This window comes from Thamnophis elegans, chromosome 9, assembly GCF_009769535.1.
Source record: "Thamnophis elegans isolate rThaEle1 chromosome 9, rThaEle1.pri, whole genome shotgun sequence".
Taxonomy (NCBI): Eukaryota; Metazoa; Chordata; class Lepidosauria; order Squamata; family Colubridae; genus Thamnophis; species Thamnophis elegans.
Genome location: NC_045549.1, coordinates 22,177,111 through 22,203,834, shown reverse-complemented (window position 1 = coordinate 22,203,834; position 26,724 = coordinate 22,177,111). Strand labels below are relative to the sequence as shown.

The window sequence follows — 26,724 nt, the reverse complement described above, 5'->3', positions numbered from 1 at the left end:
TTTTAATATTTTCTCAAATTAAGATTCCTGTATCAAGCGTTGATAAAAACATTAATTCTATTTGGATGGGACAAAGGAACAAAGTTTTGGAGTAATTTAGCTGTCAGACCTGGAAGCCATTTTTTGCATTGGGCTTTCTGGCCTGCCACATTTAATGTTGTGGGAAATTGGGAAGGGGGATTATATGGAGTATGGGAGATATATAGTCAAAATAACATTCTTTTCTCAGAGTCAAGGACACGTTTACCTACAGATTGAGTGCCGTGACTTGGAAGCATCTCCAGTTGGGACAGTGCCTGATTGGATTATGTGATGGACATGTGGGTGCTGGGCAGGGACTTGAACTTTCATTTGGGTGGGGAAAACCTGAAAGCTTTCAGATTCAGGTTTTCCCAGATGTGCCAATATGACATCTCTAATAAAATGGTTTCCCAAATCATCATTTTTTCCCCCTTCCAAACTGCATTCGTGCATAGCTTTAATAATAATCTTATACTAGGCATAACATCTTGTATCTGACCTACAGAAAACTCCAATATGTTCATTGGGGACAATATCAACAACACCGAATTTGGTTTTTTTAAATTTTCAGTGGAAAAATACTAGCCATCTTTTTTAAATGAAGATCTGCCACTTTTGGAAAGGACCATTAATTTTGTCTTTAAAGTAGGCCTTCTGGTCTTCCAAAAGAATGCTAGGCTCATGTGTGCCAAGAGTGTTTAGTGCCATTTAGGTGTTACGTAGGCAAATGCCTCAGTGGAACTTGGCATCTTATCTGCCTGGAGCCCAAGACAAACTAGCTGCCATAGATAGTAGCATCCATTGACTGAAGAGGAAGGGACATGCCTATTGCAGCTGAAAGTGGCTGATGGGAACTAGGCAAATCTCAGAAGTGATTAGATTATCGCCAAGAGCGTCAACCTTGTAGAACAAGGGTATCAAACTCAAGGCCTGGGGGCCAGATCTGGCCCACAGGGTGCTTAGGTCTGCCCTGTGGGACCACCCTGGAAACAGCGAAGGACCAGCCCACAGTTCCTCTGCCAGCAAAAACAGAGCTTGGGAGGGCAGCTGACAGAAGTTTGCAGGAGGACATCACAGCCAAAAACAGAGCTTGGGAGCCCACCCCCATCTATTCTCAGCCCTAGTCCCAGCTGATCGGGAAGAAATGGGGATTTTGCAATAACCTTCCCCTGGAGTAGGGAGGGAATGGAGATTTTATAGTATCCTTCCCCTGCCACGCCCACCAAGCCACTCCTACCAAGCCATACCACGCCCATCAAGCCACGCCCACAGAACCTGTAGTGAAAAAAATTGAATCCCATCATTGAACCCAACTATTTCTCTAGGTCTTGGGCTAGAGTAATTGGTGGAGTTTTTGTGGAACGTTAGTTCTGATAATGTTGATTTATTGTTTTCCAGGGTATCTATTTTTTAGGACCTTTGTATTCTTCCATTTTTAACTGCCTCGTATTATTCTCCCATCCAGTCATCCCAACTCAGAGGGATCAGGACTAAATCAAGGACACTGTGAATGCCAATGTTGCCTAGAGAACCGATGCAAAAAGGCAGCATTCAGATCTATCTCCTTGCAAAGCCTCCTTTGTGTTCCATTAGGTTTGCAATAAAGTTAAATGGTTAATAAAAATAAATGTCTTTCCTAAACACACCCACATCTTCACAGGCTGCGTTCATGTTACAGACTTAACTGGGCTAAACAAGAAGTACTGTGTGATAGACTGAAAAGAGAATCATTTTAGCTCAGAACAGTTCTGCAATTATGTAGAGCCAAAATTATGCCTCCTGGCCACTTCTGTCATCCAAATAAGGATTAAAGGATGAGCAAGAGCATTAACCTTCTCTTCCTGCTGCCAAGTAGAGAGAAGAAGTGCTAGAGTAGTTTTACAAAAACATAGTCAATCTGGGGGGAAAAGGAAGAAAGGGGAAGATAATTTCACCAACATTGCCCACAAGGGTGCATATCCTGCATGGGCTTTATTATTTTTAATTTTTATTCCCCAAAATAAAAGAAAAAGAAAAAGCAGGAAGTGACATTTTTCCAGCTGTCTTCAAGTTATTAAAGCACAGAAGAATGTTTCCTGGGACACTTGTAGAGATGTGCATGGTTCAACTCAAGTTGTGGGTGCTCCATCACTGGAGATTTTCCAGAAAATATTGGACAACCATTTTCCTATGATAATACAAGGAGTCCTTTCTTGGGCAGTGGGTTGAACCAGAAGACTTCCAGAGTCCTTTCTGAGTTTCTTTCATCTCTTGCCAGCAGGCCAGAAACCTGTAGTACTACGGTACTACTGAGTCCACCAAGTGGTTGGTACAATTGTTGTCATTAGGGGTAGTGTTATGCTTTGTCAAGCATGAAAGACAGGGAAGGGCTTTTGACTGTACAGGTAGTCCTCACTTGGAGACCTCTTGTTCAGCAATCATTCGAAGTTACAACAGTGTTCAACAAGAAGACTTTTGACCAGTCCTTGAGGTTGAGGCTGTTGCAGTATCCCCACAGTCACAGGATCATGATTGGCACTTGGCAACCGGCACACAGTTACAATGGTCACAGCTTCCCACAGTCATATCATCACCACTTGTGATCTTCACTGCCAGCTTCCAATAAGTCACCACCTGATATGCTTAATGACTGCACATGATTCCTTAACAACCACAACCTGAACTTTCATAGTACACTGAAGATTGCGTTTAATTTCATTGTACAAGGTGCAATGACAATAAAGTAAACTAAACTAAAGAGAAGTTGGGTTGCTTAATGAATAACAAAGATATGATGTGCTTGTGAACTATCTAAAATGATTCTTCCCCAATCATTTTGGGAAGCGATCCGTAGCATCCATGCTGCTAATGTGTTATTTGTTTTTGTAGGTTTAATTAGGAGAAACACCACTACATTCAACTGTATTCTTTCCATTGACCTTTTCTTTTTCTTTTGATCTTCTTCTTATTTTACAGTAAAAGAATAGCAAATAATGCAATGATTTTCCCTAATTCCCAGGAATAAGTCCCATTGTTAGAGCTTATATTCAGGAGGCACTGGTAGGATTATGAGATGGTGAGGGATAAGAACTTCTTATAAGGTTCTTCTTTTGCTTTGCATTTTGAACAAATTATTTGTGTTAATATTAATGATTAGGCATCTTAATAACATAACTAATAGGCAGTATTTGGGTTGCTGATTTGTCTGGCGGTTTTTCTTCAACAAAGAAAACAGTTTCTTCATTCACCCTCAAAAAAGCCCTGTTTTATGTTTCAGAGCCATAATACGTTGCCTTGGGAACAGCCTTATGTTGCTAACATCTGTTGGAAGCAGTTCCTACTGCTTCTAGAGCCCATTCATAATTTAATAAAGAGATTCTGCAGAATCTCAACTTCATTCTATAGAGTTGTAGGAAATTTTCGATTTTTTACTGCATTTTCTAGAACAAGCAGAGATAAATACAGCCTAATCTAGGTTGCCCAAATGATAACCATCTATAGTTATATCTTCATATATCCATCTATTAAATTGATATAGTCACCCCTTAATGCATAATTCTAGGTGACTAACAGTCAATTAAAAACAACCATCAAAAACAGTTTAAAAACAACACATGGTACTTGGAGTGACTGAAAAACTATACTACCACCCTACCAAGAGAAAATCAGTCAACAGCCTAGCTCAATGCCCAGAGGAATAACTAGTTGTTCGGTAGCTTACAAAAGGCCAGCAGGATGACAACTATCCAAACCTAGGGACTAATAATACCCAAAAACAATTGCTTTATTTGATTAAAAAATTTGGAGTTTATAATCATAACACATAAGCATGTATTATGGAAACCGTCCTAAGCAACTGATAATTTGCTTGAGATAATAATAGCAATAGCAATAGCAGTGAGACTTATATACCGCTTCATAGGGCTTTCAGCCCTCTCTAAGCGGTTTACAGAGTCAGCATATTGCCCCCACAGTCTGGGTCCTCATTTTACCCACCTCGGAAGGATGGAAGGCTGAGTCAACCTTGAGCCGGTGAGATTTGAACCGCTGAACTGCAGCTAGCAGTCAGCTGAAGTGGCTGCAGTACTGCACTCTACCCACTGCACCACCTCGGCTCTATAATCTTTACAGATGGAAAGAATCATGATAATATTTGCTAGACAGGAAAAATGTGAATAGATATTAAACTTAGATATTGTATGCTTAAGACATATACATAAAAATATATACATCAGACTGTTCAATTTGGGTGAGGAAGTTATGCAAACAGCAGAAATACAATAAGTAGTAAGTCAAAGAAATTGCCAGTACATCCACTAATTTAGACAGTGTCATAAATTTAGTATTTATTTGTATTTTTGTATTTCAACTGTAAGGATGTTTGGTTTGGCACTTGGGAGGGAAGAGTATGTTTTTAACTATGTTTTATGGATTTAGCCTTTTTTTCTTGAAATAGCTTTCACATCCTCATTCCTTTTCCCAATTTCCATTTGGTTATGAGATTAATCTACCTTGCAATACTTGTTCATACAAGACTTATACTCTCTCTTCTTAAAGTCATTCCATTTTCTATTTAGCTCTTTCCTTTCCTATCCTGTCCTGTCTTGCCCTTTTTTTTTCAAGATCCACTATTGACATTTTACCCCAAAATGCTTTGTTCTTCATTTAGAATTTCTCAGCATCCTTACATCCTTCACTAATCTTTCATCATAAACAATCGAGTGCTGGATATGATGCACATAGCAAATGAGGTGAACGTAGCTAGAATCCGCATAGTTGAGTGCTGGCTATCTAGGCAGTCAAATCTCAACTATGGTGCATGGACCCAGGGGTGGATTCCTGCCAGTTCTATAGAAGAGGTTCCACAAATCCACAGTGCCGTTTAGAACCAGCTCCAGCTCCCTCCCCCCGCCCATCCGCACATCATCAAGATAAAGAGCGAGAGGAGGAATTCTGGGAGTTGAAGTCCACAAGTCTTAAAGCTGTCAAGTTTGAACACCCCTGGGTTTTTTTTCCTAACACCCCTGGGGGTGCAAGGGTCTTGTAACTTGACAGCTTTAAGACTTGCATATAAATGCAATAAACCTTTTAAACCTTTAAACTTGTGTGCTTCAAATGCCAGAGTTTCTGAGCCAACATTTTGGTTGCTAAGCAAGAGCGTTGTTAAGTGAGTTTCACCACATTTTACAACTAGATGAAATACTAAATACATTAGAACTTAATTATTATTACCAATTGCAAAATTGAGGCTATAGCATGAAAAGGATGAGTTAAGCCTATAGCAGGACTGTTAAAAACTAACACAACTAAATTGTTATTTATTGAAGAAAGCTTCCATTAGTTCCAATGAAGCATTGTGGACTAGGTGCTGGACTAAATCAGGAAGAACTAGGTACAAGTACATTAGTGGTGGGATTCAAAAAATTTTATTACCGGTTCTGTGGGCGTGGTTTGGTGGACGTGGAAGGGGAAGGATACTGTAAAAACCCCATTCCCTCCCCACTCCAGGGGAAGGTTACTACAAAATCCCAATTTCCTCCTGATTTGGGAGGCAGAGAATAAATGGGGGCAGTGGCAGTCAGAAGTGGTATTTACCGGTTCTCTGAACTACTCAAAATTTCTGCTACCAGTTCTCCAGAACCGGCCAGAACCTGCTGAATACCACCTCTGAAGTACATTTAACCAGAGTGCTATTGGATGACCTATCCCAGTAATTCTTCTTCAGGCCAATCAGCTAGGGACAAAATATGAAGAAAATTCCATGTATACTGCCTTGGGATCTTGGAAAAAGGCAGTAATTAAATATAATAATGAATAACTTAAAAAATAATAATTTATAACCAGTCACATCTAGCCATGACTGAAATAACTTCTGCATAAGTCTATCTAACAAAAATCAATATGGAATTTTTTTCTATTGAAATTAAGTTGAGTTCAAATAAAAGCTGTGTCTATATCTCTGGAACTCTATTCCAAAACTTCATTTCATAAAAATGAGGCTATGGCCATAGCAAGGTTGACCCTATCTAGAGATATCAGTCCTACTAGGTAGACAGATCAGGAAATTAACTCCATAGAAAGATTAGAACTATATTTTATTGAGATAGGCTATAATAATTTTTCAGGTCTGAGTGTGCCATACCTCTGCCCTTCTCATATTCCAGTGAAAAATAAAATAATCTGTATAGATAGATATAGATGTAGATATAGATGTAGATGTAGATGTAGAGATATAGATATAGATATAGATATAGATGATATAGATATAGATGATATAGATATAGATGATATAGATATAGATATAGATATAGATATAGATATAGATATAGATATAGATATAGATATAGATATAGATATAGATATAGATATAGATATAGATATAGATATAGATTTTATATATATATATATATATATATATATATATATATATATATATATATATATAATATTACTTTTTATTATAAGCTTACAGTAATAGAATATTGCAAGTCTACAAGTGACTCACTCCTCTCTGCCTTAATCTACAAGAGAACTGATGATGTCCTGTTTTTTGTCTTTCTCCTGTTCCTCAAGGCTATTCTCACAGTCCATTGCATTATTGTTTTCCATGTTTCAAGAATATTTCAGCCCCTTTTGTCAATGTTTGCATAGTCTGTCAAGGAAATCTTACTCTCAACAGACATGATTTCTTTACTGTGCAAATAATTTTGCATATAAATAGTATGCCCTTTATTTTCTTTATTTATTTATCCAATTTTAGAGGCCGCCTGATTCCTTAATTATTCTAAATGTCACAAGAGTGGGAGCTACACAAATCTCTGGGGGACATCATTTCAGAAGGCAGACATGGCAATAGAAAAGGCATGCTTCCCGTTCCACCAAGATGACATTGACAGAACCGAGATGCAGTATTCTGCCTGATCGTATCAGAAACAAATGGAAATAAGCAACCTATCAGATGGTGAGACTCCGTGAGTTGAAGGGTTTTAATCAAGGCAATAATCAGCACCTATCCATTTATTTTTTTAACTGGGCTGCTGTTGAAGTACTGTACTCTTAGGGGTTTGTTTGGTTTATTTACATTAATTTCATTAATTTAATTAATTAATGTCAACAACTTCTTCAGCTTCAACCACAATAATACATGGGCAAGCAATCGAGACAAACTCATGGTAAACCGCTTCAAACTCGATTGCAGAAAATACGAGATTTCAGCAACAGAGTGGTCAATTCCTGGAATGCTCTACCCGACTCCATTGTTACATGCTCTAACCCTCATAGTTTTAATATCAAACTGTCTACCGTGGACCTTACCCCATTCTTAAGAGGTCCATAAAGGGGGTGTGCGCACCAGTGTGCCTATCACTGTCTTACTGTCCCTATTTTTACTTCCTTTGTTCATGTTTATGTTCATACCTATACTTGTTATCTTGTACATGTTTGACAAACAAACAAATAAATAGATTTTACATTCAGCTTCCTTTGTCCATTATTTTGCCTCCTGTACTGTAAAATGGTGAAGAACTTTCTTCTTTTACTTTCTTCAATGTGATGTCCTTCCAGGAACCATCATACCTCCCTTCTATCTGTTCTTCTCATTCCCATCTCATTGTTTTCTTCTCATTCCTTTAGTCGTCCTTCAAATGCATTATCTTCTTTTACCTTAAACAACCTTCTTCCTGTTATATGAATCTTATTCTCATTTTTTTAGGGGGGGGGACCTTAAGAAGACAATGTGTGAAAAAGACAGCTTACCAGACAAAGGAAATATTTTTCTAATAGTTTTACACATTGCTGGATTCCAGCTGTCTGATGAAATGGAAACCCGGGGTGTTAGTGATATGCTGTGGTGCGATCCCACTGGTTTAACAACTGGTTCACTAACCGGTTCACTGAGCATGTGCTTTGCGCACATACACAGTTTACAGAATACTTACCTTCCGAATTGCTGCTTGGGAAGGAAAACAGCTGAGGTGCGGCAGAGAAAACACTCTGCCTCACAACTCAACTGAGAAGATAAAGGTAGGTAAAGTACAGGGGTGGGTGGGAGGGCGGGCCCACTTGCTAGTGGGAGCAAACTGGTACCCTCCAAAGTGATCTACGGAGCTACCGGTTTGCCAGAAGTGGGCTGAACCGGTAGAATCCCACCCCTGATAGGACCCCCTCCTAATAAGGATTTGAGTGTAATATACTTAATACACTTTTAGAGGTGCTGAATAAAACCCAAATGGATGAAGACAGAGCTAAGATCAGTTGTGGCATCTTTTAGGTCTATATAGACATAGATGTGGAAAGGGTAACTTTATTAACACCCACTTCTATCTAATTGATCTACAATCAGAACCCCAACTCAAAGAGTCCTATTGTTGTTGTTTTTTAGTGGGTCAGATTTTGATTTGTGTTTAATTTTTCCATTTAAGCTCATTAGGAAATCATGTTTTAATTTGTTTAGACACAATTGGTAGTATTTCTAAAGAGTTTTCTGTTCTGCAATATTAATGTTATTGGGCTAGAAGCAACCTCCCTCCTTTTGATAATTTATAAGGGCTCAAAATATATTTATTTTTCCCCCCAGGCCTTTTAATGCCACCATTTTAGTATTTGTGTTTAATATCCATTCTCATTATTCCTCTTATTGTACATTTCATGGAGATCAGTGATGTTTTACTGCATCTTGTACATCGTCAAAAGTTGTTAAAGGAATAGCATTTTCTAAACATATAATGCTGATGAGATGCAAATGTATGCATCTAAAAATGTATTAAAAAGTAGACAGTTTGCTGGTGCATAATCTCTTTTAGTATCCCAAGTTGATGTGAAGCTCCTATCCTCCACTCAGAATCAATCCAGATTCTATCCTAAATGTGCTCTTTTGTTCTAAGCAGCAGCTGTGCTGACTATCAGCCCCCTGGAGAAGAATGGCTTCCTCCCTTAGTCCTAATAGCATTTCCACATGGGGAAGGGATTTTGAGTGGCTGCATTAGTTTTTTCTATGTTCAGCTGAACCACAGTTGCCATTTAATTTCATCAGCCATTGCAAGGTGTGTATATGTAAGGCTGAGCCTGCATCACACAAGACTATTCTTACAATAGGTAAGTTATGGATCATAGCAATTCATTTTCATTAAAGTTTAAGATTCTAATTGCATTTAAGTGTATCCTTCTTTAGCAGCCACACATTGTTTCTACAGCATCAGTAGCTCTAAGGTTTTTTTCCCCCTATGATCTCAGGAACATACTGTATATACTCGAGTATAAGCCTAGTTTTTCAGCCCACTTTTTGGGCTGAAAAAAGCCGCCTCGGCTTATACTCGAGTCAGTGAAAAATTTGCCCGAAATGGAGGAGAAAAAGGGGCGGGGCCATGCCGCTGGGTGACACTCGTGAATGGCCCAGTGCCCCTGTGAGTTTCCCCTCCCTCTGTGTCAGTTTGCCACGCAGCGCGCACCGCACCATCCCCCCTCCTCACGTTCTAATGTAATGCAGGGCTGTCTTACGATTCCCCTTCCTCCCCCTCCTGCCGCTCTGCAACGATGTCCCACCTCCTCCTTGTTATGGCAAGCAGCCACATAGCGATGTCCCACCTCCTCTGGTACAGTGATCCAATGATAGGAATCACTGTGCCGTGTGTCATAGGAGGCGGGACATCGCTCCCGCGGCTGCACGGGACATCATCATCACAGCGGGACATCAGCATCATGAGGTGAGTGAAGTATTTCATTGAATACACCGCTAGTTTACTGTTTTTCTTTGAAATAAATATTCAAAAACATTATTGGTATCTATTTTTATTTTTGAAATTTACCGGTAGCTGCTGCATTTCCCACCCTAGGCTTATACTTGAGTCAATAACTTTTCCAGTTTTTTGTGGTAAAATTAGGTGCCTCGGCTTATATTCGGGTCGGCCTATACTCGAGTATATACGGTAACTGGCATAATTATTTCCCTTCATGGAAAGTGGAGAATAGATGAAAACTAACACAAGTCCTTTTATTTTTTTAAAAAACCTGCCTTGTATATCCTACTCACTTTGTGATCCCACCCCCCCCCCCCACCCCAAGCAGGCCTAAAATGGAAAACTAAAGCTTTGGCCTCCAAAATAATATTTGCATCTGTCTCTGGTTCAAGTTACTTTTTTATTTGTCACATTTTTTTTAATTTTCCCACAAATGTTAAGCATTTCAGCCCTTAACTAGGACTATCTTACAAAACAAGAAAAAGAAACTTTGCTATTATGGGTTTTTTTTTAAATGTCCAAAGCCTTTCAACCTATACCATGTTCTTCAGCAATTATAAATATTCCAACAGGAAGAACCCAAATCGAATGGATTGATGTCAGTTCTAAATATCTTAATTCAGCTTCTTTAGAGAATAATTTGGGCTTTTCACAAGCCGGCATGAAGCAAGAATAAATAAATAAAAATTGAAATCCAGACATATGATGCAAAAAGGAGATTTTATTCTCAAGAACAAAAGTTCTGCTCTTAAGGGTAGACTATGGAGAAAATGGGCTGCATGGACTTGGTTTTATAGGGGCACTGGACTGGTCCTTTGTATGAACTTGGAGTATGGTTTGTGTATATGTTGGTCTCAATATGTTTTTTCAACCCGGGTGATTCAACTTACCCTTTCTACCAGTTTGGCATTTTTACTACCGGTTTGGGGGAACCAGTCAGAACTGGTAATATTTCACCCCTGTGTCAAACCCCTGCAGGAGTTTGCCATACCTGGGGGTGGGGGAAAGCAGCAATGGCAGCGAGAATCAGCGGCAGGGTTCCCAGCCACCGAACAGCTAGCCAGTGATGCATGCTTCAGCATTTCCCCAGTGGTGGCTGAAGGCAATGGCAGCACTTCCCCTTTGTTTCTTCCCCTTCGACCAGCTGATTGACAGTGGGCTGGAGGCCATGATCTGGCTGTCAAACACCTGACTGGCAGCAGCTGCAGCAGCAGAAGCTCAATCAAACAGAGCTACATCATGGGATTCCAAGCTGACTGGGCTGTCCGATCGACTACTGGATGGTGGTTGAGTGGCTGGAGGCAAGTCTAGGCAGAAAGAGGGCATGGACCCCGCCTACATAAGGCATTGAAAGGCAGAAGCTCCCAGCACTGACTTTGCAACAAACTTTCAACCAAAGGACTTAATGAGTGCCGAGTCTCAGACCTAAATAAACCTTATTTCTGTTTAATAGTAATAGCAATAGCAGTTAGACTTATATACTGCTTCATGGGGCTTTCAGCCCTCTCTAAGCGGTTTACAGAGTCAGCATATCGCCCCCACAGTCTGGGTCCTCATTTCACCCACCTCGGAAGGATGGAAGGCTGAGTCAACCTTGAGCCGGTGAGATTTGAACTGCTGAACTGCAGATAACAGTCAGCTGAAGTGGCCTGCAGTACTGCCCCCTAACCACTGCGCCACCTCGGCTTTAAGAGTTCCAGAGCAATTGAGCTTCTGTTTGGCCAGGTCCAGAGCTTGGACCATTGAGACATGTCCTTTCTATGCAGTTCTAGGTGTCCCTGGTTTGAGTTCTGATCATGTGTGAAATGCGGAAAAGGTAGGAACTTTGCCTTCAGATATGCAGATTCCATCTTTGAATGTCTATTGAGATTGTCAGTCATCCAGGTCATGGTTGTCCCAAAGATGCTTTTTCAAGAGGCAACTGGACTTTCTGATTTTATTCTGGAGATTTTTCGCTTCTCATCCAAGAAGCTTCTTCAGCTTTGACTGGATGGTGGCAAATGGAAGGATACCCCTTGCAATTGTCTGTACTTCTATAACAGAACACACTATTTTCAATTTAAAGCTATCCTGCCACATTCAATCTTTTGTCCATGCTAGCAGTTAGATTATTTTGATACTTGTTTGAATTTCATACCAGAAAACATCATTGGAATACAGCTGCCATCTGCTGGATACATCTTGCTATATTTTTCTATCGTCTTCTGAGAATGTTCTCAAATCAACCTGGTGGCCACATCAACTGTATATTATGCCAACCTATCTTCATGTACATTGTCCTCCTTGAACTTGGAGTGCATTGATCCCTTGTCAAATGATTAGACTTATCACCATTGGCTGGGAAATATTTATTTTTTATTTATTTATTTCATCAAGCATGAATTAGATAACAGATATATGTATAAACATGATTATGAATACATGAAATGGATACAAATAAAAGGGAATATTAGGACAGGGATGGTGGGCACTCTGGTGCGCTTATGCACACCCCTTAAAGACCTCTTAGGAATGGGGTGAGGTCAACAGTAGACAGTCTAAGGTTCTGGGAGTTGACATCAACAAGTCTTAAAGTTGTCAAGATTGGGCACCCCTGTTATAGAATATTTCCTTCCTGCTCCAGACTTTCAAGCAAAAGAGAAAACGCAATTTCCTCCATAAATTAAAAGCATTGTGTTATAATAGAAAATAATTACTCTTTTCTAACATATTTAGATCTGGCAGGTAACGTAATACATCATTTTATAAAAATTCTCTTAAGTTTAGAGCACAACATAAAGTTCAATCCGTTTAGCCAGGTATTTTCTCATTGTTCCATTTGCATATTGTAAGCAAAGTTTTGGGCCCTTTTATCATACATTACTCTATTTGTTTTCCTCTCTCGTATGTCAACAAAAGTTTGTACATTTTAGCAATAACAAAACTCATTAGTGTACCTGTAGTACCTAATTCATCATTCCGTTCATAGTTGACTGGAAACTCCTTGCAGGGTTTTTGCATGAAATGCGAAAATGCACTTGTAACTGATGGCTTTGATGATTAAAAAATGGACAATAGAAAACAGTGAGAGGGGCTTTTTGTAACCAGAATGTATAATTTTGCTAAATTTGCTGCAGAAGAAATCAGAAGCTTCTTTCTATCTTTTTATTGTTTCTCTCTGCACTTTTTAAATTTTTCCTTCTCTCTTTGTTATATTTTATATTAGTGTTGTTTTTATGTTTTCTTTAAAACACATATTAAAAAAAGAGTTTGATGCCCAGTTAACGAAGCCATCTGGCTTATCCAGAGCACCGTGTCTGTCGCTCTGAGTCTCGTTTTTGGGGGGGGGCAGGCAACAGACCGTGCTCACAAAACAGACTCAACGATCATGGGGGATCATGGGGGCTTGGACAACCTAGAGCTACGCCGCTACAGTCAGACTTGAGCGTAGTACACAAAATTATCTTCTATAATATCCTAGCGGTCAACGACTACTTCAGCTTCAGCCTTAATGATACAAGAGCACACAACAGATACAAACTCAAAGTAAACCGCTCCAAACTCGATTGCAGAAAATACAACTTCAGCAACAGTCAATGCCTGGAATGCACTACCTGATTCTGTTGTTAACATCTTTTAAACCCCCAAAACTTTAACCTTAAACTATCTACTCTTGACCTCACCCCATTCCGAAGGGGTCTGTAAAAGGGGGCGTGCATAAGCACACCATCGTGCTACTGTCCCTGTCCTACTGTCCCCATTTATCCATCCCCATTTCATTCATATTCATGTTTATTCTTATACCTATTATCTTGTAAACCACTGACTAATTAAATAATTAAATAAAAAACCAAAAACCCGATTTGGCTTCACACCTTGGATAAGCCTAGCAACTGAATTTCAACACAGTGGGTGAACACTTTCTACGGGTTTAGGGCTATGTTTTGCTTATTTTATATCCATTTACTTGTGCCATTTTTTCATGAGTCCATGTCTTATGTCTATACTGACAGTACTTGTTTCCTTGTACTTGTTGACAAATCCATAAATAAAGCAAGCAAGCAAGCAAGCAAGCAAGCAAGCAAGCAAGCAAGCAAGCAAGAAAGAAAGAGAAAGAAAGAAAGAAAGACAGAAAGAGAAAGAAAGAAAGAGAGAGAGAGGGAGCTAGAAAGACAGAAAGACAGACAGACAAAAAGAGAAAGAAAGAAAGAAGAAAGAAAGAAAGAAAGATGCCTGGCAGACCTGGCCAACAGTTTCCCGATGCGACCACTGGCGGCGTCCTTCTCCTCGCCTCCTTAGTTAGGAGCGTCGCAGCCAATCCGCTTTCCCTAGCAACGGCGCCCGGTTGACATTAGCAACGGTTCTCGCAAAGCGGTGAAGCGTCCCTGCAAAGGCGAAGCGGCGGCAAACCCCGCGCTCGCCCGCTTTACCCAATGGCCGAACCCCCCGAAGAGCAGCCGGAGCCCCAAGATGAAACGCCCGGAGACTCCAACGTGCCCGATGCAGACGGGGTCCCCGAAGAGGGTCAGCCGCCGGGGCCGGACCAGGGTCAGATTCAGCCCCAGCAAAGCGCCGTCTACCAGCCCGAGCTGCCTCGGCTTAGCGTCTACGACCAGCAGCAGGAAGGCAAAGGCAACGTCTACCAGCCCCAGCAAGCCAGAGGCGCCCTCTTTCAAGCGAGGGGCACCACGCCGGATTCGAAGGGCGGCGTGTCTTGGCAGCAGCAGCCGACAGGGGGGGCGAACCCTCAGCAGCCTACCAGCTACGTGGATCAGAGGGCAGGGGGCAGTTTCCAAGCCACGACGTCCAGGAGCAGCCAGATGCTGCAGTCGAACACCCACGGCCCTTACCAACCCCATGAACCGGGCTTCCTCACCCAGCTGAGGATGATGAATATGTACGAAGACCAGGTTCCAGATCCGGGTCCTCGGATACTGGCGATCAAGAATGCAAAAGCCTATCTGTTGCGGACCAGCGTCAAAACGGGCGTCAGCTTGTGAGTTAGCAGAGGGATAGGAGCAACAAAAAAAACCCTCGGCTAAGGAAACCTGCACCCGCAGGCGCCAGTTGGTTCGCCGGAGGGTGGGGGTGGGGGGGATAAGAAATAAAAATTGCAGCGTTGGGTTCCCCCACCATGCTCCGTTTAAGTTTGGTGGTTGTGGGAAGCCAGCCATTGTGAGCTTTGCAGCAAACAGCACTACTTAAACCAGAGTTTAAGGCAGAGGTCTTCAAACTTGCCAAACTTTTAAGACTTGTGGACTTCAACTCCCAGAATTCTCCAGCCAGCATACCTATAGGGATAGGAATAGGGTTAGGGAATAGGGATATCTGGCTGGAGAATTCTGGGAGTTGAAGTCCACAAGTCTTAAAGTTGCCAAATTTGGTGACCCCTGGTTTTAACATATGAACTAACGGGAAGCCACCAAAAAAAGTATAAGAAATCTGAAGTTATGTACTGCAGAAAGCCTGATAGGACACTAGATGGCAGTAAAGAGCTGGAGGAAACTTCAGCCTTTTCTGTCGAGACCTGATATTTGCAATCTGATAAATTTGAAACAACCGGTAACTCCAAGTTACAGAAGTTGATCTCGTTTTATCTCCAAGCCCTTTATTTTAAAAAATATTGCTCCCTCCCAGCTTTAAAAATGATAAAGAAGCACTGAGCTTTTGAATACTTCCAAGCTGAATAATAGTTTCCAGAGGTTGTCTTTGGATTGGTTTGCTTGAGTAAAATCTCTGAGTTGTGTGGCCTGTTTTAAAAATGCATTTAATAAGTCTATTAATCTTGGTGGCAAATATTTGCATCGCTGCTAAATGACAGCAAATAATTTTCAATATTCTTTTACTGATATTTAGATTTTTGAAACCCTAAATTTATTATGGTGCATATGAGGATTGTGCCATAAGAAATTTAGCTCACTTTATTGGATGCATCAACTATTATCTTAAGATTTGGATCACAGACCATAAAGCAGGGGTGAAATTCAGCAGGCTCTGACAGGTTCTGGAGAACCAGTAGCGGAAATTTTGAGTAGTTAACTGGCAAATACCACCTCTGTCTGTTTTTTGCAGTATCCTTTTGCAGTAAGATTTTGCAATATTCTTTCCCTGCCACGCCTACCAGGCCACGACCATAGTACCAGTAGTAAAAAAAATGAATTTCACCACTGTCATAAAGCCTTGTAACATTTATTTACAATTACACATATATTATATGTTTTGTATGGGAGCTCAATGCAGTGTACATAATGCTCCCACTTTTTTTTTTTCTCCCTTTGAGATCAATTGGACCGGGACAAAAATTTTGTCCAAAAGTCAACCCATGTTCCTGTGATGGAGGATGAACTAAAACTGGTCCATGCTCTGAGCCCAGCATCTTAACTTAAACTTAATAAACCTAATAAAGTTCATTATATCTCCAAGTTGTCATAGATTTTCTTCTTTGACAAATGGTTGGTTTTAAAGCTAACGAAGTAGCATGGGAGAGAAATGAGCCAATGATGAGTGGTTGTAGCTGGTTAATAGCAATTCTTTTTCATAATTGCATAGATATGACCATCTTTCTGACATGTTATCAAAGATTCTGGAAGAACGGCCTGAAAATCCAGCAGATATAATCGAGAACATCAGTAAGGATATAAAGTGTGCTCGATTCCAAAAGAAATTGGACACCCTCCGGGATGAATTTGAAAAACATCCAACATTTGAATTGGCTGAAATATACAAAACTCTCTTCCAAAGGATTGGCGGTGGAGATGGCGCAGATCAAGAACCAGAAGAGGAATTGGTGAGTCAGTCCAATACAAATAGTCCTTCATTTACAACCAGAATGGAGCCCAAAATGTACGTTGCTAAGTAAAACATTTGTTAAATTAATTTTGCCCCATTTTTGCCTATTTTATGGGGGTACATGCTACAGTGTTGTAGAAAGGAGATAGATAAATCGACAAAAGACAGACAAACGTTGTACAGGTATTCCTCGATTTAGAAACACAATTGAGCCAGGGGTGAAATCCAGCAGGTTCTGACAGGTTCTGGTGAACCGGTAGAGGAAATTTTGAGTAGTTCAGGGAACTGGCAAATGCCACCTCTGGCCGGCCCCAGAGTGGGGAGGGAATGGAGATTTTGCAGTATCCTTCTCCTGCAAGCCCAAGCCATACCCACCAAGCCACACCACGCCATCAAACCACTCCCACAGAACCAGTAGTAAAAAAAATTTGAATTTCACCACTGAATTGAGCCCAAAATTTCCGTTGTTAAGTGAGACGTTTGTTAAGTAAGTTTTGTCCCATTTTACGACCTTTCTTGCCACAGTGGTTAAGTGAATCATTGGAATTGTTAAATTAGTAACACAGTTGTTAAGACAATCTGGCTTCCCCATTGACTTTGTCAGAGGATTGCAGAAGATGGTTAGGGTTGCAACCATCATAAATCAAGCATATGAACCAGTTGCCAAGCATCCAAATTTTGATCATGAGCCTACAGGGATGCTACAATGGCCATAAGTGTGAAGAATGGTCATAAGTCACTTTTTTCGGTGCTGTTATAACTTCAGACAGTCACTAAATGAACAATTGTAAGTCAAAAACTACTTCTATCAGTATATCTCAAGCAGATACATATTCATTCACAGATACGTTACATTAGGGATGGCGATAAATGTGGGATTTTCTCCATAATTTTCATCAACCATTCGATGGGGTTTGCATTATGGGTTGATCATAAGTTTCATAAACTATTTGGTATGTTTGTGCCATGCTGGTCAGCTTGATCAAAAGCAAATTATCCAATTAACACAATGAAATATTCAGGTAGCATTGTAGTCTTACACATAGTAATTTTTTAGACTGTTCACTGCAACAAACATTACATGGGAGGAAAATTTCAAGGCCACATATTACTTGTAAGTGAATCCTATTAAATTCAGTGTTAAATTATAAATGTGTTGAGGATTGCTCCATTAAGAATAAATGCTTACATATAGTGAAAGACGATTCCTTTATTATGCTCCCTAATTGAAGGTTTTCCTCTTTAGCCAGAAACTCCTCTACCCAATGTAATGGAGACAGCCTACTATTTTGAACAGGCTGGGATTGGTTTGAGCTCAGAAGAATACTACCACATATTCCTTGCCCTCAAGCAACTGATTGCCACTCATCCAATCCAGACATGTCGCTTCTGGGGCAAACTCTTAGGTATTGAAGCCAACTATATTGTAGCTGAAGTTGAATTCCGTGAAGGAGAAGAAGAGGAAGAAGCAGAGGAAGAAGAAACTGCCGAGGAAGGACTAAAAGAGGGAATCGAGGGCAGGGATGAAGAAGATGAAGATGAAGAAGAAAAAGATGAGCCACCAAAACCCAACTACAAGCCGCCACCCGTAATACCAAAAGAAGATTATCGGACCGGTACTAATAAATTCTCTTACTTTGTTTGTAATGAACCAGGCAAACCTTGGGTGAAATTACCCCAGGTGACCCCTACTCAGATCGTGAATGCTAGGAAAGTTAAGAAGTTCTTAGTGGGAAAGTTAGATGCTCCCGTTGTGAGTTATCCACCTTTCCCAGGCAATGAGGCTAATTATCTCAGGGCCCAGATTGCCCGCATTTCAGCAGCAACACAGGTCAGTCCACTTGGATTTTATCAGTTTGGAGAAGAAGAAGGGGATGAAGAGGAAGAAGGCGGAGCTGGGAGAGACAGTTATGAAGAAAATCCTGACTTTGAACCCATTCCTGTGCCAGAGTTGCTGGATACCCTTTCGAACTGGGTGCATCATGTACAGAATATTTTAAAACAGGTACGCTGAGCAAAATCTGCACTTATTGCTAAGTGATGTCAAAAAAATAATAATCAAAACCGCTGTACAGGTTTAGTGCCTATCAATTGCAACTCTAGTAATTTTTATTTTCTTAACACATTTTAATGGGGGGTGGGGACTTCTACCGTAAATTTTTTCCATCGTTGAAATTAATGAAGAAGCATGGAAAGTTTTATTGGTGGTATAAGTTCTCTACGTGATCAATAAAAAAATAAGAAAACCAATCCAAAATAACCTCTTTTCTGCTTATGTTTTTCAAGCATGCATACTAAAAATAGCAGTTAGAGCAATAGCAGTTAGACTTATATACCGCTTCATAGGGCTTTCAGCCCTCTCTAAGCGGTTTACAGAGTCAGCATATTGCCCCCAACAATCCGGGTCCTCATTTCACCCACCTCGGAAGGATGGAAGGCTGAGTCAACCTTGAGCTGGTGAGATTTGAACCGCTGAACTGCAGATAACAGTTAGCTGAAGTGGCCTGCAGTACTGCACCCTAACCACTGTGCCACCTCAGCATCAGAGATGTTATAATAGTGCTGGAAATAATACATTTTTGTCAAAAAGCCACCAGTTCCCTAATCTCTCGGTATTTATGTATATACTGTAGATCCTTCTACTGATATGATCTGCATCTCACCTGTTACTTGCATTACACTGTTAATAATATGGAACAGGTGTAAGATTCTGCTAGGAAATAAGGACAGGACAATCAGTTTTTATTTAATTTAACTATGCTATGTAGTTTGTTTAAGTTCAGGGATTAGATAAATATTGATGTTCCTGGAAATTGACTATTTCTGCTCTATATTAAATCAATGAAAATATTATCAGAATGATGGCAATGGGATAATAATTATACATTGGGATAATAATTATACATCTACATAATGGTTTTATATAATTATCCTTAACGTAGATGACAAAGTATGCAATTAGACTTTTTTTTCTTTGTTAAAATGTTTTTATTTTCCATTTTTCATTTTCATACTGTCACATATATACTGTGCATAACCGGGGCCATACAACATTAAACAATAATCACAGCAGGTTTTTGTAGTATTCAAAATTAGGCAAAAATGTAAGAGGGTCATAAATCTAAGCACCCACATTACTAGATCTGACTTTTGTGCAGCAATCATTACGTGAGCATTATGATCATTAAGTGAATCAATGCATTCCTATAAGTGCTTTTCGGCAGAAATCAGCCAAAAAGGATAGAAATCATTTTTTAAAAAAATTATAAACCACAGTCATGTGACAGAAGTGTGCTGCAACCAGCCACAATAGTGACCCTGTTGCTATATGCCCGAAATATGGTCAAATGACCGCATGGGTGCAGCCATTAAAACTTCAGAACTAGTTCTTAATGGCTTGAGGGGGTTCCCGTTGTAACTTTGAAGTCGTTAAGTCAGGGGTGTCAAACTCAAGGCCAGGGGGCTGGATCAGGCCTGCAGGGTACTTAGCTCTGGCCCGCGGGACCACCCTGGAAACAGCAAAGGACCAGCCCACAGTGCTTCTGCCAGCAAAAATGGGCTCCTAAGCTGCCACAGCCTCCTGCAACCCTCTGCCAGTGAAAATGGCCCTACCAAGCTCAGTTTTCATTAGCAGAGGGTTGCAGGAAGCCGTGGCAGCCCAAAATGGAACTCGGGAGCCTGTTTTCTCTGGCAGAGCACTCGGGCCACCACAGGCGCCCCCCCACCCGACAGGAGTAATGTCAAGCTGCCAATGCCCACCCTGGCCCACTGAGGTTGAACACAACCCTGATGCGGCCCTCAATGAAATCGAGTTTGACACCCCTGCGTTAAGTGATCCATTGAGAGGGGATTACCCATATAACTGAAGGCAGTGAACATACCTTACACTCTTGCCTCTTATTCCCTCCCCCCCCAGTCACCACCCTGTGAGATGAAGTGGGCTGAGAGAGCCCAAAGTCACCCAGCCAGCAGCAATAAAAATGTGTCCACTTTGAAATAGGAATTGTGATTGAAGATATTTCATAAATCTCGTATGCTTACCAAAACATTCCCGATTACATTTGTCATACATATATGACCAAAAAATGTTCCACCCACTCAGGTATGGGATGATTTTAAAATACCAGGCAGCTCATTGAAGGGGGAAAAGCCTGATAGAGGGGAGCTAAGATAATAGCGCAGGAGACATCCAGTGGAGAAACGGGTGGCATATATGTGTCCTTGTAGGCAAATGAAAAAAGTCATTGACCTTGCTGACTCTGGTTTGTTTGGATGTAGGGGCGCTGTTCCTGGGTTAATCCCTATCAAAAATCAGAGGAAGAGGAGGAAGAGGAGGATGAAGAAGAGAAACAAGAGGAGCCTGAAGAGTTACAGGAAACAGGACCGCCTCTTCTCACACCACTCTCTGAAGATGCAGGTACTACAGCAAAAATCTCACCTAGCTGATTCTCTTTTCTTCTTAAGTTCTGGGAACATGGATTGTTTGGGCAGTGAGAAAGCAGAGAATGGTTGGTGATGATTTTCTTAAATCAACTTATCACATGGTACATAATTAGACTTTTTTTAATAGAAGGATGTATTTTGTCAGGGTTCCAAAAAATACCCCCCTACAAAATAAAACTCCGAGGCTTGTGGTTCCTCAAAGTTCCAATTTATTAGAGATGTGGCATGTTGTCACATCTGGGAAAACTCGCATCTGAAAGCTTCCAGGTTTTCCCACCTAGTTGAAAGTTCAAGATCCTGCCCCAACACTCACAAGTCCATCACATGGTCCAATCTTCCACTGCCACAAAGACAGATTCCTCCCATTCACATCCGGACAGGTGCAGAGACAAAGGCGACCTTGACTTTCTAAAAAGAATGTTGTTATGGCTACACATCACCCAACTCCATATAATCCCCCCTCCCATTTTCCCACAATAGAAAGTAAACAGTAGAAAATGTGACAGGCCTGAAATCTAAAAAGAAATTATAGTTTGCAGGACTGACATATTTTCCTACATACAGGACTATGGCTTCTGATCTTTTTTCTGTAAGTTTATCCTCACACCATAATTTGGTACAAAACATTTCTGATATCCCAAAATCGCTTTGTTCTTAACAGATATTCAAAATATCTCTCCATGGTCTTCTGATGCTTCAACACATTTAGTTCCTCAATATGCCCTCGCTGTCCTTCAATCTAACCTGTGGCCTGGAGGATACTCCTTTGCTATTGGAAGGTAGGCAATAAGGATCAATGTAATGTTCTGATTATTTCCAATTATAAAATCTCTGCTCTGTAATTTTACATCTTAATCAATGGTTGATTTTACTTATTTATAGAGAAGTGACAAGACACTGTTTTTATACGGTTTTCACTAAGCTCAAGCCAGTGGGATCTACTGAGAACTGCAAATGTTCATCTTTTCCACGACAAAATTTGGGATCGAGCCCCGCAATTTGTTATCCATGAATATAACACAATGCATCCTTTAGGCCTTTCTTTTTCAAGCTATAAATGGTAGCACTGATCAGTTAGAAACAAATTAAGAAGCATGGGATTCACTCTCTGTCCCATCAGCAAGATAACTCTCTGAAAACAGAACAGGATGGGATGGAATTTGCTGTGGTTGCATCCAGTCAAGATTTACAGAGGAAAAAAATCCAGGGAAAAAACCTCCAGTAAACTTCCCTATGGGTTAAGGTAGAGAGCAGGGAAGATGACTTTGACAGAGATATGCAGAAGGTGTTGGCGGGTCAGAGCCTGGTGCCGAAGCCAATGATGGACGCCAGACACGAGATGCAAGTTTTCTGATTGCTTTTTATTGGAGTACTCCAAGGAAAAAGAGCTCCTGGCCAAAAAGCCAAGAACCAAGGATTAAGAAAGCTTTATACATTTTCACTAAAGGAGAAGGTGGGAGAAGGTGAAATAATAAGAAATATCATCTAATAAACATTTTAGTAATAATTCTACAATTTGTTCTATTAGTCTCTAGCTGTCCTTATTCCTAAGCCTTGGCTAATGAATGCCCCAGGAGTTATCTAATACACATTTCATTTGCTGCCGGCTATCTCTATTCCTAACTTTTAGCTGAAGTCTGCAAGTTGACTAACTCCTTACTTTTTATCAGCTTTCTAACTATCCATAATTGCTACCAGAAAATATAGGCCAGTGTTTCTCAACCTTGGCAACTTGAAGATGTCTGGACTTCAACTCCCAGAATTCCCCAGCCAGCATTCACTGGCTGGGGAATTCTGGGAGTTGAAGTCCAGACATCTTCAAGTTGCCAAGATTGAGAAACACTGATATAGGCAGATCAATGCGCAAACTGGAAGTCCGTTCCCAAACTTCCGGTTTGCGCTTTGGGCGGTTTTTTGCCCTCTGGAGGCTTTAGGCAGGTTCCCTGAAGCTTCTGGAGGGCGAAAAACAGTGGAAAATCATGGCTGAAATCAGCTGGAGCTGACAGGGCAATGCCTCGCATGCCCTCAGAAATGGCTACCTGTGCCACCTGTGCTACGCGTGCCACAAGGTTCGCCATCACGGTCCTCATTCATTGAACTATAAGGAGGAGGTTCAATGCAGACATACAAAATTCTGCTATCATGGCCAACCTCATTAAAAGTAATTTAGTCTTCCTGTGGAGTGGTTTCCTGGTCTAGTATTACCTCCTCCAGGCTTACCCCCTTCCCACCTTTTTTCTAATCATGACGCAGAGGGGAGCACTGCCTATATTTTCCAATTACACTGACAAAACACCCTTAGATGTATCGTTATTAATTTATTTAGCGTGTGGCATGGATGTAACATTAGGGGAGATCTTGCATTTGTTGGTATGGAACTGGAAAGAATTGCAGAAGCCATGGTTTTCCTACCTATTCTTTCCAACCGAACATAGTGCAGGGAACAAATGATATAAAATGGTCAGAAATTATTACCTTGCATTCACCAGCACAACCACCTTCTGAAAACTGAACAGAGTGGGACCAAATTTGGTATGAAGCTGGCTAAAGAAAGTTTAGATTTTTAACGATCAGACTGAATTGAGGGAGTCAAGAAAGAATCCAGGAAAACAGAATTCAATGAATCGCAATGGAAGAGGGACACTTTTGTTCTAAGTCTCCCCCCTTCCCAGGCATGTGAATTAGCCTGGATGAAGTATTAAGATGTGGAGACTCTAGAAAAAGTGCAGAGAAGAGCAACAAAGATGATTAGGGTACTGGAGACTAAAACATATGAAGAACGGTTGCAGGAATTGGGTATGTCTAGTTTAATGGAAAGAAGGACTAGGAGAGAGATGATAACAGTGTTCCAATATCTCAGGGGTTGCCACAAAGAAGAGAGAGTCAAGCTATTCTCCAGGGCACCTGAGTGATATTGCAAAGAATCCTCAGAGCCATTTTCTTCACACTTTCTTCAACTTGTTCACACTAAGGTCAAACTAAATGTACACCAACATAACATGTTTTGTTGACAGCTGCCAATTGTGTAGGCAGGGGAATATCACTCTATGAAGGGTTTAAAAAACTATAATCATGCATCTATTTTCTGAAAAGGGGCTTCTTTGAACTGAAGAAAATTTGAATAGATGTTCTGCAGTGTACACAGAATAGGCAAAGGAGAAAACTTTGTAAAATATATACAGAGGATCAATTTTTCCCATTCAGATGAATTCCAGAGTAAGGGTCATGTTAGCTAGAAATTCTGAAGCTTGGAAGTCCCAACTTGATTGGGAAAGAGTGATATACATTGCTGGGAAAAGTAGAACGGAGGCTGCAGGAAAGAGGCATCACTAATTACCTGTAGATGTGCATTTTTAATAAAGTTTGAGTCTTCTGCTTTCTGTTTTAGGAAATTTGATAACATTTATATTGGCTGGGGTCACAAATACAGTCCAGAAAACTTCATCCCTTCATTGCCACCTCCAGTGCAGACCGAATATATTATTGGACCTGAAGTCAGTGAGGGACTTGATCCAACTGTGGAAGAAGAGCTGGCACTCAAGGTTGCACAGGAAGAGGCACTGGAAGCAGAAGAAATGGAGGAAGAGGAAGAGGAAGACGAGGATGAGGACGATTAAGCTCCAAAATACTGTTATAATAGTTTTTGTTAAGGATAAACTTTTCTAAAAATGTATTCTGATAAACACTGTATTGTATAATACATTGGTTATTTGTAGCACTTTTGATGAGTAAATCAAAAATAAAACACTAATAGCATTTTTTTAAAAGCAGTTTGGAATAGCAATAAATCTCAATTTTGAATTAAATTTGTTTCCAGCAGTTTTACTATATCACCAAAAGAAAAAACAATAATGTTTAATAGCTTATTAATTACTTTATTTCAATAAGGAAACAATTTCTTAAATATGGAACTGGTGGCAATCTTAGATAACTCTCAAACCTTGTTTAAAACAAGATGCAATCAATACAACAAAACGGCGATACTGTATGTTCATAAGCCAGTTTTTCACAAAGATGAGATATCAATATCAGAGCTGCTTAGGCAAGAAGCAAAACGTCCTCAAAGAGAAAGTCCAGATGCCTCTTGAAAAAGCACCTTTGGGACAATATAGTCCATATTATTCCAAAGAAAACGTATTTTACACAAACCCTTGCCTTATTTTCCAAGCTCGTCATCTTGAACATATAAATCTTTGCCATTCCTTTCTTTCTTCCAAACATAATTCACAATCAAGTTAAATGTTTTGACTACCTTACAAGGTTACTTCTGATTACCCATCTAATTACAACAGCATTTCAGTCTGACCTGTTATGCTGATGTAACTGATTTGGCCTTCTGGTTCTCTGCATCATGCAATCCCAAACCATGCTAAATCAAACCATGATGCTTTACACTGACCATGGCTAAGCATGATCAATTGGAACACTTGGAATACTGCATCCAGTTTTGGTTGCCATGATGTAGAAAAGATGTGGAGAGACTAGAAAGAGTGCAAAGAAGAGCAACAAAGATGGTTAGGGGACTGGAGACTAAAATATATGAAGAATGGTTGCAGGAACTGGGTATGTCGTGTTTAATAATGTAGGAAGTTATCACCCAGCCCTCTCCCAGAAAAATGAAATATCCTAGGAAATATTGAAATATTTCTCTGGATGTGAAAAGGAAGAAACATGTTTTAAAAGACAGAATAGTTCCCTGCAGCTTCCTGCCTATTCCCCTTTGTCAATGAGCCATTAAAGAAGAATAGAAAGAAGGACTAGGGGAAACATGATAGCAGTGTTCCAATATCTCAGGGCTTGTCACAAAGAAGAGGGAGTCAAACTATTTTCCAAGGCACCTGAGATTAGACGAAGAAGCAATGGATGGAAACTAATCAATGAGAGAAGCAACTTAGAACTAAGGAGAAATTTCCTGACAGTTAGAAGAATTAATCAGTGGAACAGCTTGCCTCCAGAAGTTGTGAATGCTGCAACACTGGAAATTTTTAAGAAGATTTTGGATAACTATTTTTCTGAAACGGTATAGGATTTCCTGCCTAGGCAGGGGGTTGGACTATAAGACCTCCAAGGACCCTTCCAACTTTATTCTATTCTATTTTCTATTCTCTATTCTCTATGCTCTATTCTATTAATAAATAAAGCCATTGTTTGTAAATTGGCAGCTGACAAAAGGAGTGGAGACGCTATCTGAACCATCCCGCAAACTGGAGCATCATTAAGACTAAAAGATAACGAGCTGGAGTCCCAGGGATTTCCTGGCACTTCCTTGTTGCTTTCTGGTCAACGCGACAAAAGCGGCTCCCGCGCTGACAACCATCAAAAGGGCTCCCGTTTTGCAGGGTTTAAACCCAAGTACTCTTTCGACCAATCAGCATCCGCCTTCCCGTTTCTTCGTCCTTCTAAGGCCCGCCTTTTTAACTCTATCCCCACCGCCGCTTTTTTTTATTTTTTTTTTTAAAAAGGCAAATAATGCGAAATAGAAATGCATATATCGTCACTCATTTTTCACACTTTTACTCACAGGAATAAAAGCGACCGGAATCCGTGTAACATGGATTTCTCATCTAATAAGGATGAATTACATCCCTTTTCTTCCTTACCACCCCTCAAGAGCTTGGATGCATTCGCCCTTTGCGACACGGACCCTCTATGGAATAATGGTTCAGTCCGCCTTGGGAGGAAATGAGTCTTGCCTCGCCAACCGACCAATCGGAAGAGCCCGAGGACAAAATTCAAATACTGAAGCACAATTTAAAAAGATACGTCCTAAGAAGCCAGG

The 26,724-nt window shown here is 40.5% G+C and overlaps 1 protein-coding gene across 1 annotated transcript; it reads left to right on the top strand.

The window, feature by feature from the left end:
* Positions 1-14,107: 14,107 nt before the first annotated feature.
* Positions 14,108-24,700, top strand: LOC116513411 (radial spoke head protein 6 homolog A-like). The gene is made up of 6 exons (XM_032224476.1): positions 14,108-14,709; positions 16,263-16,500; positions 17,749-18,507; positions 20,781-20,919; positions 21,607-21,724; positions 24,334-24,700. Exons 1-6 carry the CDS (start codon positions 14,147-14,149, stop codon positions 24,560-24,562), a joined length of 2,046 nt encoding a protein of 681 aa, XP_032080367.1. The 5' UTR covers positions 14,108-14,146; the 3' UTR covers positions 24,563-24,700.
* The last annotated feature ends 2,024 nt before the right edge of the window (positions 24,701-26,724 follow it).